General features: G+C 35.7%; 2 protein-coding genes across 2 annotated transcripts; both read right to left on the bottom strand.

Annotated features, from left to right (window-relative positions):
* Positions 1-454: 454 nt before the first annotated feature.
* Positions 455-9,312, bottom strand: LOC124820046 (presequence protease 1, chloroplastic/mitochondrial-like). Its single transcript, XM_047291673.2, has 19 exons — positions 8,928-9,312; positions 8,668-8,851; positions 8,395-8,569; positions 8,153-8,285; positions 7,969-8,039; positions 7,546-7,629; positions 7,239-7,329; positions 5,422-5,942; positions 5,012-5,176; positions 4,694-4,912; positions 4,478-4,605; positions 3,270-3,459; positions 3,089-3,172; positions 2,894-2,991; positions 2,160-2,424; positions 1,857-2,019; positions 1,438-1,618; positions 1,183-1,254; positions 455-787 (listed from the first exon to the last, which is right to left on the bottom strand). Exons 1-19 carry the CDS (start codon positions 9,199-9,201, stop codon positions 646-648), a joined length of 3,240 nt encoding a protein of 1,079 aa, XP_047147629.2. The 5' UTR covers positions 9,202-9,312; the 3' UTR covers positions 455-645.
* A 4,547-nt stretch (positions 9,313-13,859) lies between these two features.
* Positions 13,860-15,832, bottom strand: LOC124847471 (pentatricopeptide repeat-containing protein At2g13600-like). Its single transcript, XM_047324970.2, has one exon. It carries the CDS (start codon positions 15,709-15,711, stop codon positions 13,963-13,965), a length of 1,749 nt encoding a protein of 582 aa, XP_047180926.1. The 5' UTR covers positions 15,712-15,832; the 3' UTR covers positions 13,860-13,962.
* Positions 15,833-15,998: the final 166 nt, after the last annotated feature.

Below are 15,998 nucleotides of genomic sequence, written 5' to 3'. Positions count from 1 at the left end.
AACTAGTCGCAGTGTTGTCAGCATAACTTCACAAAAAAGAAACTGAAAGATTGTAAAGCTGTAACCTGGAGCAAAAAGAGATTCAGTTTTAGGTGTCTTTTGAAATAGCATACAATCCTCTTTCATTTCTGGTGACGTGCAAGGAACATTTTCCTAATCCAAAACAACTTTGGCCAGCAACTAGAAATTGTGTAGAAAACAGAAGGGAGAAGCATTAATTGGAGATTCATCTCCAAAGAATCGAAGAAAAGCACCACATGAAACTCATCATATTGGTTTCTCTTCTCAACCGTTAACATCACATCCTGTTAACCATTTCTATCCCATTTTATACCACTAAACCTAGAAAAGAATTGTAATTTTCAGTAAGGTTCAGTCGGTCAGTATTTCTGTTGATTAAAAACATTCAATTTACTAAACAATTGGTAGAAAAACAACAGCAAGAACGGAAACGTGAGCACTAAGAAGGGCTTTTGAGAAGTTGTATAATCGTAGGGACAAAATAATGAAGTAGTCCTCTTTTATCCGGTGGGGAAGAGAATTTCTTGATCAAGGATCTTGGACGGGCTATAACGTTATATTCTAAATTAGAGGAAATCATGACAAAAAATACAATTTCTAATCAATACAGAATCAATCCCGAAACTAAAGGGCTTTCTTCACTTGAAAAAAATCGGGACGGTCCTTTTTAGCAGCGTCTACATCCTCTGGAGATGCCACTGCAACCACAACTCCTTTGTTCTTAACTGCTTCCATTACATCCGAAAAATCTTTGAAGTCCTTCAAACTGGCAGAAATATAAAACAATATAAGAACAACAAATGGTTTCAAAGGTCAGAATTAAGTTCAGTACAGAAGTCGTATCACCAAGTTGCCCAGGTATACATGGAATTTATCTGCAAAAAGATCCATATTTTTTTATTCTCTAGTACTTTTACAAGTGAATGCCAGAATTCAAGGGCAACAATGAGGCATAACCTAATATTTAAGAAATGTCTTAAACAACACATTTACGGAGACTAGTCTGTGGAGCACCAACGACACAGAAAATCAGCTGTGTTCAAACTTTCATTGATTCCAAATTCAGAAAAACGTTTTGGGATCAGATACATTATTCTGCTTCATCATTAGCCACAGATCAAATGATCAAGTATTCGTAAAGAGTAAAGATTACGTGTTCACCTAGTAGATAATATTTCTTCACGTCTTCTTTGTCTTTCTTCCTCTGTGATACCCAGTAAGTACCGCAACATACTGCAAATTAAATGAAAACAATAATTGCACATTTTAGACGCAACTACTAATAATTCAGCAAGTAATCTTTGCTTGGAGTGTATTTGTGTCTGGTCCAGTCTCTGGTTTGGTCATGGAGTGGCAAAAGAATCAAATATCCATAGAAAACAGGCTTCGAAAGCATCAACTATCTCATAGACATACCTACTATAACCTTTGGCATCCGGAAGTTGATAAGCATCTACATCCCCAATGGTTCCAATTATGGCTTTTGTCAAAGTGTCGTCATCTATTTGTAGTTTTCTTAAGAAGTCACCAGTTCCATCATATACATCAAGTGTCTTCAGCAAATTGGGATCACGATAAGATAAGAAGGAGAACACTCCTAGAAGCAGAAAAAGGTAAAATTACAGGGATGTTTTTTTAAAAGGAATTTAATTAGACTACAGAGACAGAGTTAATATTTTTTACATTCATCCAATGGCAGATTGAAATAAATGGTAAATTAGTTGAGTCATACCTAAATCGTTTCCTATTGTCTGATAGTATAAAAGTTGCACTGCCTATATAAAAATTAAATTATTTCAATAATTATTTCTAATGTTAAATATAGTTCAACTTGCCTGAGTGAGTATCAAAATCACAGAAGCCTCCGTAAGCTCCACCACTGACACGTACCCGATCCCACAACCATGTATTGCTAATATATTTGGAAATAACGTATGCACTCCCATTAAACTGATAACCAACATCATAAATGTTGGCTGCTTTTCCGACATAATTAACCTATAGAAGAACCACCGTGTTATGCTGATAGAAACAAATTAAAGACAACAGGGAAAAATGAAAAAAATTAACGCCTAAAATTATATTATATTACCTGAGTGACAGAAATAAACATAAAGCATAACATTATATTAGATTACCTGAGTAGGAATCACAATAGCTTCATTTGTCAATGGATATCTAAAATTACGAGGAGTTGTTGCAATGGGAGAGCTAGTGGGAAGCTGATCAACAAATTTGCTCACAACTTTCTCAGCGTTTGCAAGGTTTTTCCTATCAGCAGTGACATTTACCAAGCAGCCTTGTTTGGAAAATATAGATTTGCGAATTTCCTCAAGAGAAGATGAGATATCAGCCCAGTCTTGATCAACTTTCTCTTCAAGAGTTTGGAGGAATTCAAGGTAACTGGAAAGAATAATCAATTAATATATAGGTATACAACAGGAATTATACTCAGTTCTGTTTCAATAATAAAAAGTAGAGTAAAAGGGACAATCATGAAATTTCAAACCTTTAACATATAATAGTAGTGTCAAAGTTGTTAGGACTTTCTCTTTCAAAAATTTAAATAATTCTTTTAGAAACTAGGGACATATAAGATCACATTCATCTAAATCTCAGTCTTATATTTTTATCCCCTTATCTACTAGTTTGAATTCTACCTATCCTTCTCCTAAACTACATGGTATAGAGCACAACACTCTGATCCAGTAATCCACCCACCATGGCGAAAACAACAATGGCCAGACAATATAGGTCTGGGGAAACTGAAGGAGTTCCAAACCCTAAAGCAGCTTCAATAATGGATATAATAACACAATTATTTATATATGCACCCTTGCAGTAGGTCACAAGAGTATATAGATTTGCCAACCTTAGACCTCCCATCTTTTCTGACATCCAACCTGATGCATTTAGTTTTGCATCCATCCTTGCAGCTGCAATTCCGTGACCACTTCCTCTTAACCGATTCTGACAATAGACAAAAGCACAATATAGATAATTAGTATAGGGGCTTGTGACCTTATCATTGTTGTGCTCCCTTTACATGAAAATTTTCACTAATTACCTCCATTCTTGCTCTACTCTGGGAAACAAATTGTTTGAAACGCTGTTGGTCTGTAAATTGGACATCTTGAAGAACAGAATTAACCTAGAGCAGCAGCATTTAGGATTTGCATGACCACAATTAAAAATTCTAGGCTAATTTAGTGTGTTGAAATTAGAAACTTTTATATAAATAAAAGTACCAAGTCATAAAGGTCTTCAACACATCCAGCCATGGCTTTGCCTCGAACAACCATGTGACTACATGGATCTTCCTTGCCCCGCACTGATGATGTGAATGGATAAACTGATATTCCTCCAGTTTTCCTCCCAATTAATTGGTTTAATTGGACAAAAGTCAGGTCCTTCGTTCCCATCTCTAACAATGATTGGCTGTCAAAAATAACATGAGAGTTACTGACAATAGAGCTTTATATTATTTATCTTTCAAAGTTGATGCTGTTGATTTTGATATACACATAATTACGAAGAGGAATTGAAGAATCAAACATCAAAAGGGAAGACAAAGATTGATAAATCCTTAGATTAGCTATTTCGATGTAAGTGTTAAACACTTTAGTCTCTTAACTATCTAAACTTTCAATTAGTCCAAGACATTGTAAGAAGTCATTCTAGTCCTTCTCCGCCTCATTTTTTACTTACTCCAAGGCCAAAAGGAATGACATTTTTGCAAAGTTAGGAACTAAGTTTGAATTGTCGTTTAAGGGGCTTCAAAATGGATATTCCCACTTTCTCAAGCACTGAACATAATAGTAACACGGGCTGACCCTGGGGATACGGCAATTGACCTCAAGGGCAACTTTTTTTTTTCAAACAAGCACTTAATAATAATCTGAAAAAGTCAAGGACTAAAGGCCAATTATCAGAATCTCACTGAGCAGCCTAGGAAGATTTAATGCAAAATATAACATTTGTTACATAAAAATAATTATTGAAATTTATCTAGATAAAATATATTATATAAATTTTACTATGCTGTGGCATAAAAAATACTATTTTACAACATTAAAACTTTATAATACCATTACTATTTTTATCTTTAACTATTTTAGTAATATAATAAAATAATATTGGTCAATTTACTGTTATGATACTCCAATAATTATAATAATGATAATAAAAGTTATAAGGATAAAAAACATTGTATAAGAGTAAAAATAAAATCCAAAGAAGATATGGCAAAATTTAGCAGGAATACTGTTCATGCACAAACCAGTGTCCATGCATGGATTTTGATAACTAAGCTCTAGACCGAGGAAGCTTAATGATAATATAACTAGTCAACCAATTGAATATGGTTTCCAAGAAATAAATTAACTTCACAAATAAATATTAGGAGCTATAGAATGGAAATAAAATTTAAAACAACTTGAAGAGGCTGTATAATTACCAAAACAGTGGCACTAATGGAAGAAGCTCTTGCTTCAATGAATTCATGTTGAATACTATTTCAGTGTAAAGAACATCATTGGTGAAAAGATCATGTTGCAAAACTTTTACACCATTGATATCCCCAACCTACATTAAGCAAGCAGGTTCTTGTGAATCTCTACAGATCATAAAGCAAACATTTATATCTCTCATTGAAGGGGAAGTAGTGATAAACCTCAGTGGGAACACGAATAGGTTCTTTAGGAATATCTTGTAGAGAAAGGCTAGGAACAGTTTTTAAAGCTTCTGGTGGGTCAGAGGTTTCCTGCTTATGACGAAGCTCATGTGTAGCACGGGTCAACTCTGCCAGATCTTCTGCTGTCATACTAGTTTTAACTTTCTGCAATATCTGTTTCTCAGTGGCTTCCTCACGAGCAGCTTTTTCAGGATCGGGCTGAAAAGGAATGAATGCCATCAATAATGACCAAGGAATATTGGATGAAAAATGGCTTTCACCCCAAGTTTTTCAAGCCTATGATATGTAATAACGAACCTGCATTTCCACGGTAACTTTATGTGGATTGTTCAAGATGAATTTCTCTATTAGAGGAGAAAAAACAGACTTAGAGCCCTCCTTTGATATTCTAGATTTTAGACCTTCAAGAGGCTTCTCATACTTCAATGGCTCAAAGGGATCCATATCATAAATCCATTTACCCTACAAATTAAAATCAAAACAGTTACAACAAAGAACACAAATACATTGGACAGAATACCATGTGTATGAATACACAACTAATGAGTTTCCGCAGACTCATTACATTTATTTTGCATGAATCAAGGATATTCTTTCCCCTAAAATAAACAAAATATATTATTCTGATTCTCAACAAGAACAATTACAAAATCTTAATGGAAGAAGGATGTGCATTTTCAACCAGAAAAAAGTTTAGCATATCTTACCATGGACTGGAGCATAAGAGACAATCCACGAGGAAATGACCCAGTGTTGTTCTCTCTCAAAGAAAATTCAATTGTATTCATAGAAGCCTCAATTGCATCTGTATCAAAACCTTCCTCTGCCAATTTTTGAAGTGTACTTGTGACCAGTTCTTCTACTTTATGAATATCTTCTTCAGAAACACCCTTCATTCCAATGCTAAATTGAGGTTGGAGTAGTTCATCTTCAACCCCACCACCAACAATGGCATCACCCAGTCCACTTTCTAGCAAAATTTTCCTCAGTGGTGAAGCAGGAGTGCCCAACAGAAGGTGATCCAGAAATCCTATTGCTAGCTCAGTTTCCAGGTCCAAGGGCTTATCAGAGAGCAACCAGTTAAGACAGACCATGTGCTTCTTCTTTAAATCACCCTCTTCACCAGCAGGATACGTCTCAACAATCCGGAGTGGCTTTGAAAACAGTGTCTGTGGTTCAACCCTTGATTCTTCAGAGGCCAAACTAGAATCAAATAAGTCTAAATATTCTGGACAACAGAGAATAGAAAAAAAGTAAGTGGCTTATTGCTACAAATCTGAACTCACTATAATTAGATCATAAACAGAAACAAAAAATCATTTTGTTCATTCTTTTAGTTACCAGCAAAATAACAGTGTATAAAATGAAGTGTCAAAAAATAGAGAAATATAAAAAGTAAACCTATAAATCAAAAGATAGATATATCTGTAATTATTCTGGAAGCTCTTGGACAAAAAATAATAGAATCTTCCAAGGGGAAATCAATAGAACCTCATGCACGATGAGGTAACTACTAGTAGGAGAACTCAGGACATTCCTATTGAGATAGAATAGCATCAAGGCTCAAACTTAAATCCTTGTTTAATCTAGTATTGGATGTGCTTATCACGGACATACAAAATGATCCCCAATTGTATTTAGTTAGGTGTTATAGTTTTTTATTGAAGCAGTAAGAGAAGCAATTTACTCTAAACTTGAACTTCAGGGACAAACTTTGGAAACAAAGGGTTTTTGTTGAAATTGGAGTAAAGTAAATTATAGGCATTGTGAATGGAAAAAGATGTCATACAACAGGTTTCCTTTTAGGATTAAATATCTGGGATAATATTATAAAGTGGTAGGGAAATTGATGAAAATGTCTTACAAGACATTTTCATCAATTTGCTATCGTAAAGTAATTTGCAATAGAGAAAGTGGAGTGGTTAAAATAGAGAAAGACACAGGAGTAATTTGCTATTTCAAAGTACCTACCAGCTCAAGGAAAGTTTTATTGTACTACTGTAAGTCGGATTATACTTTATGGCTTCTGTTTTTGTAATGTAATTTTAGAAGAGATAACAATATGTTTAATCTGATTTGCTTTGCTAAGACCATTACACATAAGGATCTTTTGTGAGCACTAAAAGAGTTCCATCAAGGTTGTTACAATGTAATCAGTTGTTACACATTTGTAAGAAATTAACTGTTATATAATCTAGGAAATTAGGATGATCAATTCCTAATTATTAGGTGTTTTACTATAATTGATTATGTAAAATAGTATAAATACATATTGTGAGGTTTGCATTAGAAACACAATATATTCAGAACATATACAATTCTATAAAGGTCATCCAAAAATATCCTTGCATTGTCATAGCAAGTAGTAAATGTATTTGGAGTTTGGACCAAGAGTTAGACCCTATACTTGATTTATTCTAATAAGGAGTCAGTACTTGGATTTACCAGAGCATTACAATAATGCCACTCTTCTCAAATTTTCAGTAAGTATGATTAAGGAGCAAGTTAAACTAAATCTTAGTACCATTTAGGATTCGGAGCCGCTCATTTGGATCATCATTTCCATAAAACCATATGCGTGAATTACTTGGATGGTAATACTTGCGGTGAAATTCCTGCCAGTTAAGTTCAAAATGAAAGAGGTCTTAAATTAAGAAAACCAAATATTCGCAGCAGCTAATCTAAGATCCACAGTAATGCAAATGAAAATGTATACTTTACCCATTAAGCTGCATAAATCAAACAATGTTGGTGGCTACAAACAACTAAAACCAAACAAACAACTTTACATATTAGTGCAACAAGTATTTAACATGATTCTCAAGACAAACCTTAAATTCTTCAAATGTTAACTTGGGAATAACTCTAGGATCACCTCCACTGTCAACACCATAGGTAGTGTCTGGGAAAAGAGCCTGATATAAAATGAAATCAACAAAATTATCAAGAAATTACAAAATTCCTCATAATTGGTACTTGTAACATAAAATTGAAACTGGAAAATTCAATAAATTTAGAAAATGTGGTATGCTTTCATGTTCAAGAGAAAGGAGCTTACAAATTGCAACGATGAATACCAATATAATTTAAAACCCGATGCTGACAACAAGGGGTAAATTCATCTAAAGACTATTTTCAATTGTTTCATTCAAAAATGTGCAAAGAAAAAAAGTATAGGAAAAGGGGAAAGTTCGGTTCAAAATACAGAATATAAATAAGAGGATAAGGAAAGGGCAGGCCATTAAAAAACTAGCCTGCAGAGAAGCACGCCCAAGTATATTATCTGGTTGAGAGTAGACCCCCTTCATCTCATTAAACACAACACCTAAAAACCAATACTACATCTTTAGAAACTATTGAAATGCATAAGAGTCCAAAAATAGAGGTAGGACAAATGGTGCGCAGAAGGATAAAGAGATGAATAATGTTTCACAAAACCTTTATAAGTGATATCTTCGGAAGGATCATTGAGCTCAAAGTGCCAGCCCTCCTGTTGAAAAATCTGAAAGTCCTCGACACATCTAGGAAAGAATACGGCATCGAGATAGACGTCAACCAAGTTATAGAAATCCTGTTCAGGAAGATGGAAGATTTCAAAGTTATAGCTGAGCTGTAACGTAGTGTGAAGCCAAATAATAATTGGTTCGAAGAATGAGGAGAAAGAAGTTCATTTAAGTGACCTTTGAATTCGTGGAAGCAACTGGGTAGCATGTCCTATCGGGATAGGTGAATGCGTTGAGGAAAGTGTTCAAGCTTCCTTTCAATAATTCAACAAATGGTTTTTTCAAAGGGTATTTTCGCGAGCCGCATAAGACGCTATGTTCCAAGATGTGAGGGATACCGGTGGAGTCTTTGCTGGGGAAAAGAAGAATGTAAAGAGAAGAAGAATGAGTAGATTGAAATGGTAAAGAAATATTTGTAGCAAATGAAAGATAATGGTAAAGCGGAGTTACGGAGGAGTGCGGAAAACAATTCCGAACACTTTATTCTCATCGTCATTGGAAACAGACATGACTTGAGCCCCAGTCTTGATATGCCTGAAAAGCACCGCTTTAGATTTGGATTCCGCAATGAATTCCTCGGAGACTTTCTGAAAGCCCAATTCAAGGGCAACTTCATCCTTAACCTGAGGAAAGGCTACATAGAAGCAATGGAATTTGAGACAGAAAATCCAAACGATGAAATGGATGGAAAGATAAAGATAGAAGGATACCTGGGGGAGGGGAAGGAGAAGGAGAAGGAGAGTGAGAAAGAACAGCTTGAGGGGAGAACGAAGAGAAACGGTTGGAGGAGGTTCGGAAGTGAGGGGGCGAGGAAGAAGACGGAAGCAATCTGGAGGGGCGGCGGCGGAGGAATGAAGAAGGTCTCGAAAAGGTTGGGAAAGATGGAATGGAAAAACGGCGACAGGCGTGAGAATGAGAGTGTAAGTACGTTCTGCACAAAACCGAAGAGCACGGCAGACAGCGAACCAGAGCCGCCCTTTCCATCACTGCTTAGCTTCTCTTTTCTTCCCTTTCCAATCCACGATCAAACAACACAATCCCCAACCCCTAACCTTCTTCCGTGTACATATATCATCATCTTCAATCAAAATATCCTTGCTTCTTCAAACTTCTAGATTTAAATAAATCATTTTGGTATTGTAACCTTAATTTAGTTTTAAAAGAAATATAAAATAAAACGTATGATTTCAAATTATCTGTTGAAAAAAAATCACTAAGAAATGTTTTCTTTAACACGTCTCTTTAAAACAAAACGAATAGCATCCACACTTCCTCTTGTACACCACATATCACATTTTCAATGACTATATTTTTGTCTCAAACTAAGAAAATGTCTTTTAAGAAACAACTATGTATTTTAGTTTTATTCTTATGTTTTATTTGCATTAAAAAAAGGAAAAGCAAAAGAACGAAAATGAAATCATTTAGATGGTACGAGTGAAAAGGAGAATAAAATTAAATATACTTATTTATTATTTATACATTTTTAATCAATATTTTCTTAAAGTTTTGTGCAAATGTTGTTAAATTTTGCATTTAGTGATTATTAGCTTTGAGTTCGATGTGCATTCTTTGTTTATTTGGTTCCTGTATTTACTTATGAGATTAGTAAATAGTACAAAATATCAGTATACAAATTCACTACAAAAAGATGTGTGACATAATAACAAATTGAAAATTAAAAAAAATATGTGAAAGGAAGATTTTTCTTATGTTAAATCTTTGATTTCACCATAAAAGTTGAAAGTTGTACAATAAATAAAAATAAGGTTTAATAACCTATTTTGTCCTCAGTTGTACTCGGTTTTGTCAATTTGGTCATTGGTTTTAAAAAAATGTCTATTTGGTTCTGATTTAGTAAATTTTGTCTTAATCTTATCCCTTCCGTTAAAAAATACTAACGGTGTTAATGAATTAATGATATGACACTATAAATTGGTAACGTGTCAGTGAGAGGTTGAGGTGTGTAAGACCCATGAAAAATATTTACCTTTGATAGCTTAAATGGTAGAAAATTGTGGTAATTTCAAGAGCATGGATTCAAACTCTCTTCTACCTTTTTTGTAAAATTCGGAGCAAGAGAAGTCTGGAATAGAGGTAGGGGAGCTAACCTTTCTAAGCTTTTATATTATGATTTAGTAATGTTTTATTACTATTCATGTCTTGAAATTCTGTGTGAATACTGTTAATGCTTACTGTATATCTATTTATATTGAATTTTTGTGTTAATATTATATGCTGTTGTTTTGAATCTGTAAATAAGAAATTTGTTAAAAGTAGTTGAGGAACACTTTGGCTAAGGAAAGACTTGGTACTTAAGTTGTCCATTGTGACGCACCTCTCTTTCCTGGAAATCTACTCGACAAGTTTTTAACTTAAATCTTGTTGAACAAATTATGTACTGTTAAACTATTGTACAATATACCTCGTTGGAATGAAAATGTCTAATGAATTCATGTTGTTGTGGTAGATATGGAATTATGAATTATAATTGTGATGGTAGGATGGAGGAATCTTAAAAACCGGAGCTGGTACATCCCTTATCATAGAGCAGCCCTGGTCAAATCCAGTAAGTTGTGACTAGTCATATGTACTAGCGTTTATGGTGAGTTTGATTAGTCAAACATTTGATTCTTCTCCGGTGACCATTTATAGTGATATTTTAGTATTGTTAATTTATTTATACATTCATTTTGTATGATTTCTGTGATGATTGTATTTTATTATATTGGATTTGAATTTATGCATCTGAACATGATATGAGTCTTATAGGGAGATTTGGTAATGATATAATGTGAATTGAGGAATATGAGCCTGGTATGAGTCTCGTGGAGAGATTCAGTAACGATATGGTATTTGTGTATATGTTGATGTTGAGGATCCTGTAGTTGGAGGTTATCCTGATACTATAATAATCATCCAGTCTTAAGTAAAGAAGGATGAATTATGTGGTGAGAGGAGCAGGAGGCCCTGGTCTATGTGTCGGTTTTGGACATAGTGTTGAGGATTAACCTTGTGGATGATATGTAGTATTTTAGAAGTGTATTTGTAAGAAGAAGTAGAAGTCATCACAAGTGCATAACCTCCCGTGACCGCTCATCAACGTATCATCGGGATGAGTGTTTATTGTAGTATTGTGGGATGAGTATCTATGATGCGTATGATGGTATGAGGGTGTCTGACATAATTATATGAGGTTTGTTGAGTGTATCAAAGTAATTATGAATGTTTTATAAATGATTGGTTGCATGTTTGCTCACCCTACTTGTTTGTGTTTGTGTATGTGCGATGATCGTATAATTCGTTATATGGGAGTAGATGAAGGAATGTCGTCTTATTCAGTGCCATTGAAGAGAGAGATAGAAGAATAAAGTAAAAGAATTCAAGTTATATTTAGGATTTTGTAGTTGAAATCTGAGTTTAAAACATATACAGATATATATCAACTATGAATTTTCAAGTATGAGATTACGGGATGTTACCTTAAATGTAATGCTACAATATATAAATTATGAATTATCAAGTGTGAGATTATGGGATGTTACAAGGTGGATTTTATAGATTGGATTTTACAGTATAAATTTGGCTGCCACGTCATCACCATCTTCAGAAATCCTAACTTCCATTAAGCACCAAACCTTAGCTGTCGAACCATCCACAATCGCCGTCGTCAACAGCTACGACGCTAGGGATGGCAACGAGTCGGGTCGGGCACGGGTAGTGCCTACCCGCAACCCGACCCGCCGGATAAAATCGTACTCGCTACCCGACCCGCTACCCATCGAGTACCCGTTTAAAAAATACCCGCGGGTATTTTCAAACCCGCAGATACCCGAAAAAAAAAATATTTAATACATTTTAAAAATAAAATTTAAATAAAAATAAAAAATATATATATATAATATAAATTAAATTAAATGTAAATTAAAATTTAATTTTAATTAAATTTAAACTAATAAAATATAATTTTATTTTATTTTTAATTAAATTTAATTAAAAAATATATAAATTATTTTTTTTTAATTTTTTGCGGGTAACGGATACTCGCGGAGCGGGTAGTATACTACCCGTACCCGACCCGTTTAAAAGCGGGTATTAAAATACCCGCTACATGTTACCCGCGGGTAGTAAATATCCGCGGATAGTTACTACCCGTCGCGGATTTTACCCGCGGATACCCGTGCCCGCGGGTAAAATTGTCATCCCTATACGACGCTGCTAACATCATGCGTTGCCGCCACCATGAAACATCTTCATTAGACCACCATCTGCGCTACAAAGCTGCCGCAAGGCACCATCCATCACGAGCTCATCTCGCACCTCCATCAAACCTGCGAGCTCCGCCACCAATTTTCACCATCACCAAACCTGCATACTAGAAATCACCATCACGTTACCAATAGCCACTGCAGATGGGAAGGTCGAAACCCAATTCTCGCGAGTTAACAGGCAGAAGCACTCTTCCCCAATCTGAAACCCTAATTTTTGGGTGGGGAAGGGTTGCCACATGGTAGGCCTTCATTTCTGTTCTACGCGAATTGGGAGTTCGAAAATTGGGAATTTTTCTGGGTTTTTATGGGTCTTAATCGTGAGAAATAAGATGATGTTGTTTTTGGTGATTTGGGTTGCGCGAGATTGATGATGAAGGGTAGGTTCGAACCTCGTGTTGCAATTTCTGGCATAGTGGTGACAACGCGGCATGGTGGTGACAATGCGACATGGTTCATGGTGGTGGATGGGTTTCACGGTGTGGGTGGTTGCGGCATTGATGGTGAAAGACGATGTGGTGGTTGCAGGTTCTTTGCGGCATTGACGGTGTGGGTGGCGGTGACACAGTTGGATAGGGTTTGGACTTCACTGTTGCAGCGCAACAAGGTGGTGGTGGCGGATAGGGTTTGGCTGACGGTGGAGGAATTAGGGTTTCTGCGGAGAAGGCAAAACTGACGTGGCAGGAGGGAATAAGTGGCCCAAAGATTAAAAAAAATTGAAAAGAAATTGTCATATCATCATATTATTAACTCCGTTTGTTTCTTTTTAATGGAATGGACAAAATTGACACAAAATTTCTCAAATCAGGACCAAATAGACACTCTTTTAAAACTAAAGACCAAATTGACAAAATCAAGCACAACTAGGAACATAAAAAGGCTATTAAGCCTAAAAATAATAATAGAAAGGTGATTAGTATATAATTAAAAACACTTATAAATTTATTATTTTAAAGTTTTAAATTGATAACAGAATTATGATTTAGGTTTGTCCATAATTTATTAGTGCTGAATCTTGTGATATTTTGTTTTAGAAAAAATCTGACATTGGTTCTTTGGACTCTGTAAACAACTTTTAATAAAAATTTATTGACAATAAATTATCTATCATTATTTTATTAATTCTTTTGAATTTATTTTATAAAAAAAACAAGTACAAATGTAAAGTAGATAAAGAATACTAAAATTAAGTTTTAAAGGTTTTTATATTAAAAATCTTTAATTTCGGGAAAGCATGTTCGGTTATAAAACAGCAATACCAAGGAAAGGTTTGAGAGGAAAGTGTCCCTATTACTCACATTTGAAGGATAAAATTTTAAGAGTTAAAATGTGGGTTGAAAGTTTAGATAATAGTAATTAGTAAATAAGTAGAAAGATCCGTAAAGTCCTTATTTTAAAGTTTTGAGTTGAATATGATATCCTAATCTTTTGTATAAACTTGTTCGTCGGTGTCGAAAATCCCGTGTCTGAAAAAACTTCACATTTCAATCCAACTGGATCCTGGAACTTTCTTTACATCCTTCATCTCCATCAGGTCTCTCATAATCAACACGCCATCCCAGTTGCTATATTCAGCAAACATGTTAGACAACAACAAATAGGTTGATGGGTCTTTTTGGTCTCGTCCTAGGGCACGTTCTGCTGCAAGTTTCCCAGTTTGTACATCCCCGTGAAGCTGACAAGCACTGAGCAATGTTTGCCAAACTAGCGCACTCGGCTGAACTGGCATTCTTAGGATTAACTCCTTAGCTTCTTTAACAAGTCCAGCCTTGCCAAGAATATTCACCATACAGGCGTAGTGATCTTCTTCAGGGAAGATTCCATAGTCTCGAGTCATGGAGGAAAAGTACTTCCACCCCTCATTAACAAAACCACCTTGACTACATGCATAAAGAACACACACGAAGGTGATGTGATTTGGCAGTACACTTGTCTCCCTCATTTCATCAAAAATCTGAATAGCTTCTCTGGATTGGCCATTCTGTGCACACGCCATTATCATTGTTGTCCATGAGATGACAGAACGGGAGTTCATTGATCGAAAAAGACCCCATGCACTATCCATGCATCCACATTTTGCATACATATCCAGAGTAGCATTATCAACACAGACATCAATGTCTATTTCCCCTTCAAGTTTGATCCTCAAGCCATGAATCTGTTTCCCTTCCTCTAGGGAAGCCAAACTCGCACAAGCATTTAGGGCAGTTGTCAGGGTAAATTTGTTTGGCTTTACACCCATTTTCTTCATGTCTGCAACGAGTGCAAGTGCTTTTCTCGGTTCCCCGAAATGTAAACATCCAGCGGCAATATGGGACCAAGAGCACACATCTTTGTTAGGCGTCTCATGAAAGGCTCTGAAAGCCTCGACCAACTTATGATTTTTTATATACATATCAGCCAGTGAGTTGCTCACACAGAGGTCATCCCCATAACCACTTTTGACAAGATGTGCATGAACTTGCGTTCCCATTTGAAGATAAGACAGAGCAGCCAAACCAGTGAGGGCGGTGGTAAATGTAAAGTTATCAGGTCTAATACCCTCACGATTCATAGAACACCAAAATTCGGGAATCTGGCCACAAGAAAACTGCAAGTAACCCCCTATCATGGTATTCCAAGACACAGTATCTTTGTCTGGGCTTGTCTCAAAAACCTTAATGGCTTCCGCCAACTTACCATGTCTGATTAGGGCTGCCAAAAAGACATTGAGTAAGAAGATATTAGACATAAATCCTGACCGCACAACTAACGAATAAATCTGGTGAGGCAGAGTCCCGTAATTCTCAGCTTCACTTAAAGAGCACGCGTGGAGAGCACTAACAAATGTGAATTCATTCGGTTTTGTAACTCCCTCCTGGTGCATACGGCTAAACAAAGAAAGAGCCTCCCAAGCGCAGCCATTTTGGACGCAACCAGACATGACAGCGGACCAAGACACTACATTCCTGCTGGGCATTTCGTCAAACATTTTGAGGCCCGAAGAAAGGTCTCCGATTTTGACATACATGTTAAGCAAATGGTTTTGAAGAAAACGGGTCGAAGGAATAGACCCTTTGATTGATTTTGCGTGAATTGTTCTTCCACGGAGCAAATCTGAGTCCTGCGCATATCTTCGCAACAGATTAGAGTATATCTCCCCTGTGGCCGCCGTTGATACAAAACATGCCTGCAACTGCAAAAGGAACCCTTTTTTTGCTTTCAAGGAACCGGAGGACCGAATCATGTATTTCGATTGATTTCAGGCAATGCGAAGGCAGCTTCTTTCACCACCTCTACATTTTCAACCGGCACACATCCCCTAACGGGGTACAGGAGTTTAAACCCAAAAATAAATTATTCATATTTTATAGTTTTGGGGGGGAAAATCTTAAATCCAGTCATTATGCTTACCAAATTCTTCGGGTAACTTCCATTATACAAAATCGAGTCAAAATAAAAATTTAAAGTTAAAAGGAAACATAATTAAACTGATATATTGCATTACAAAATGTTATGTTTAAAATATCCTAT

This window comes from Vigna umbellata, chromosome 10 (assembly GCF_029865625.1).
Source record: "Vigna umbellata cultivar VRB3 chromosome 10, Vumbellata_1.0, whole genome shotgun sequence".
Lineage (NCBI taxonomy): Eukaryota > Viridiplantae > Streptophyta > Magnoliopsida > Fabales > Fabaceae > Vigna > Vigna umbellata.
This window is presented reverse-complemented; position numbering and strand designations above follow the sequence as displayed.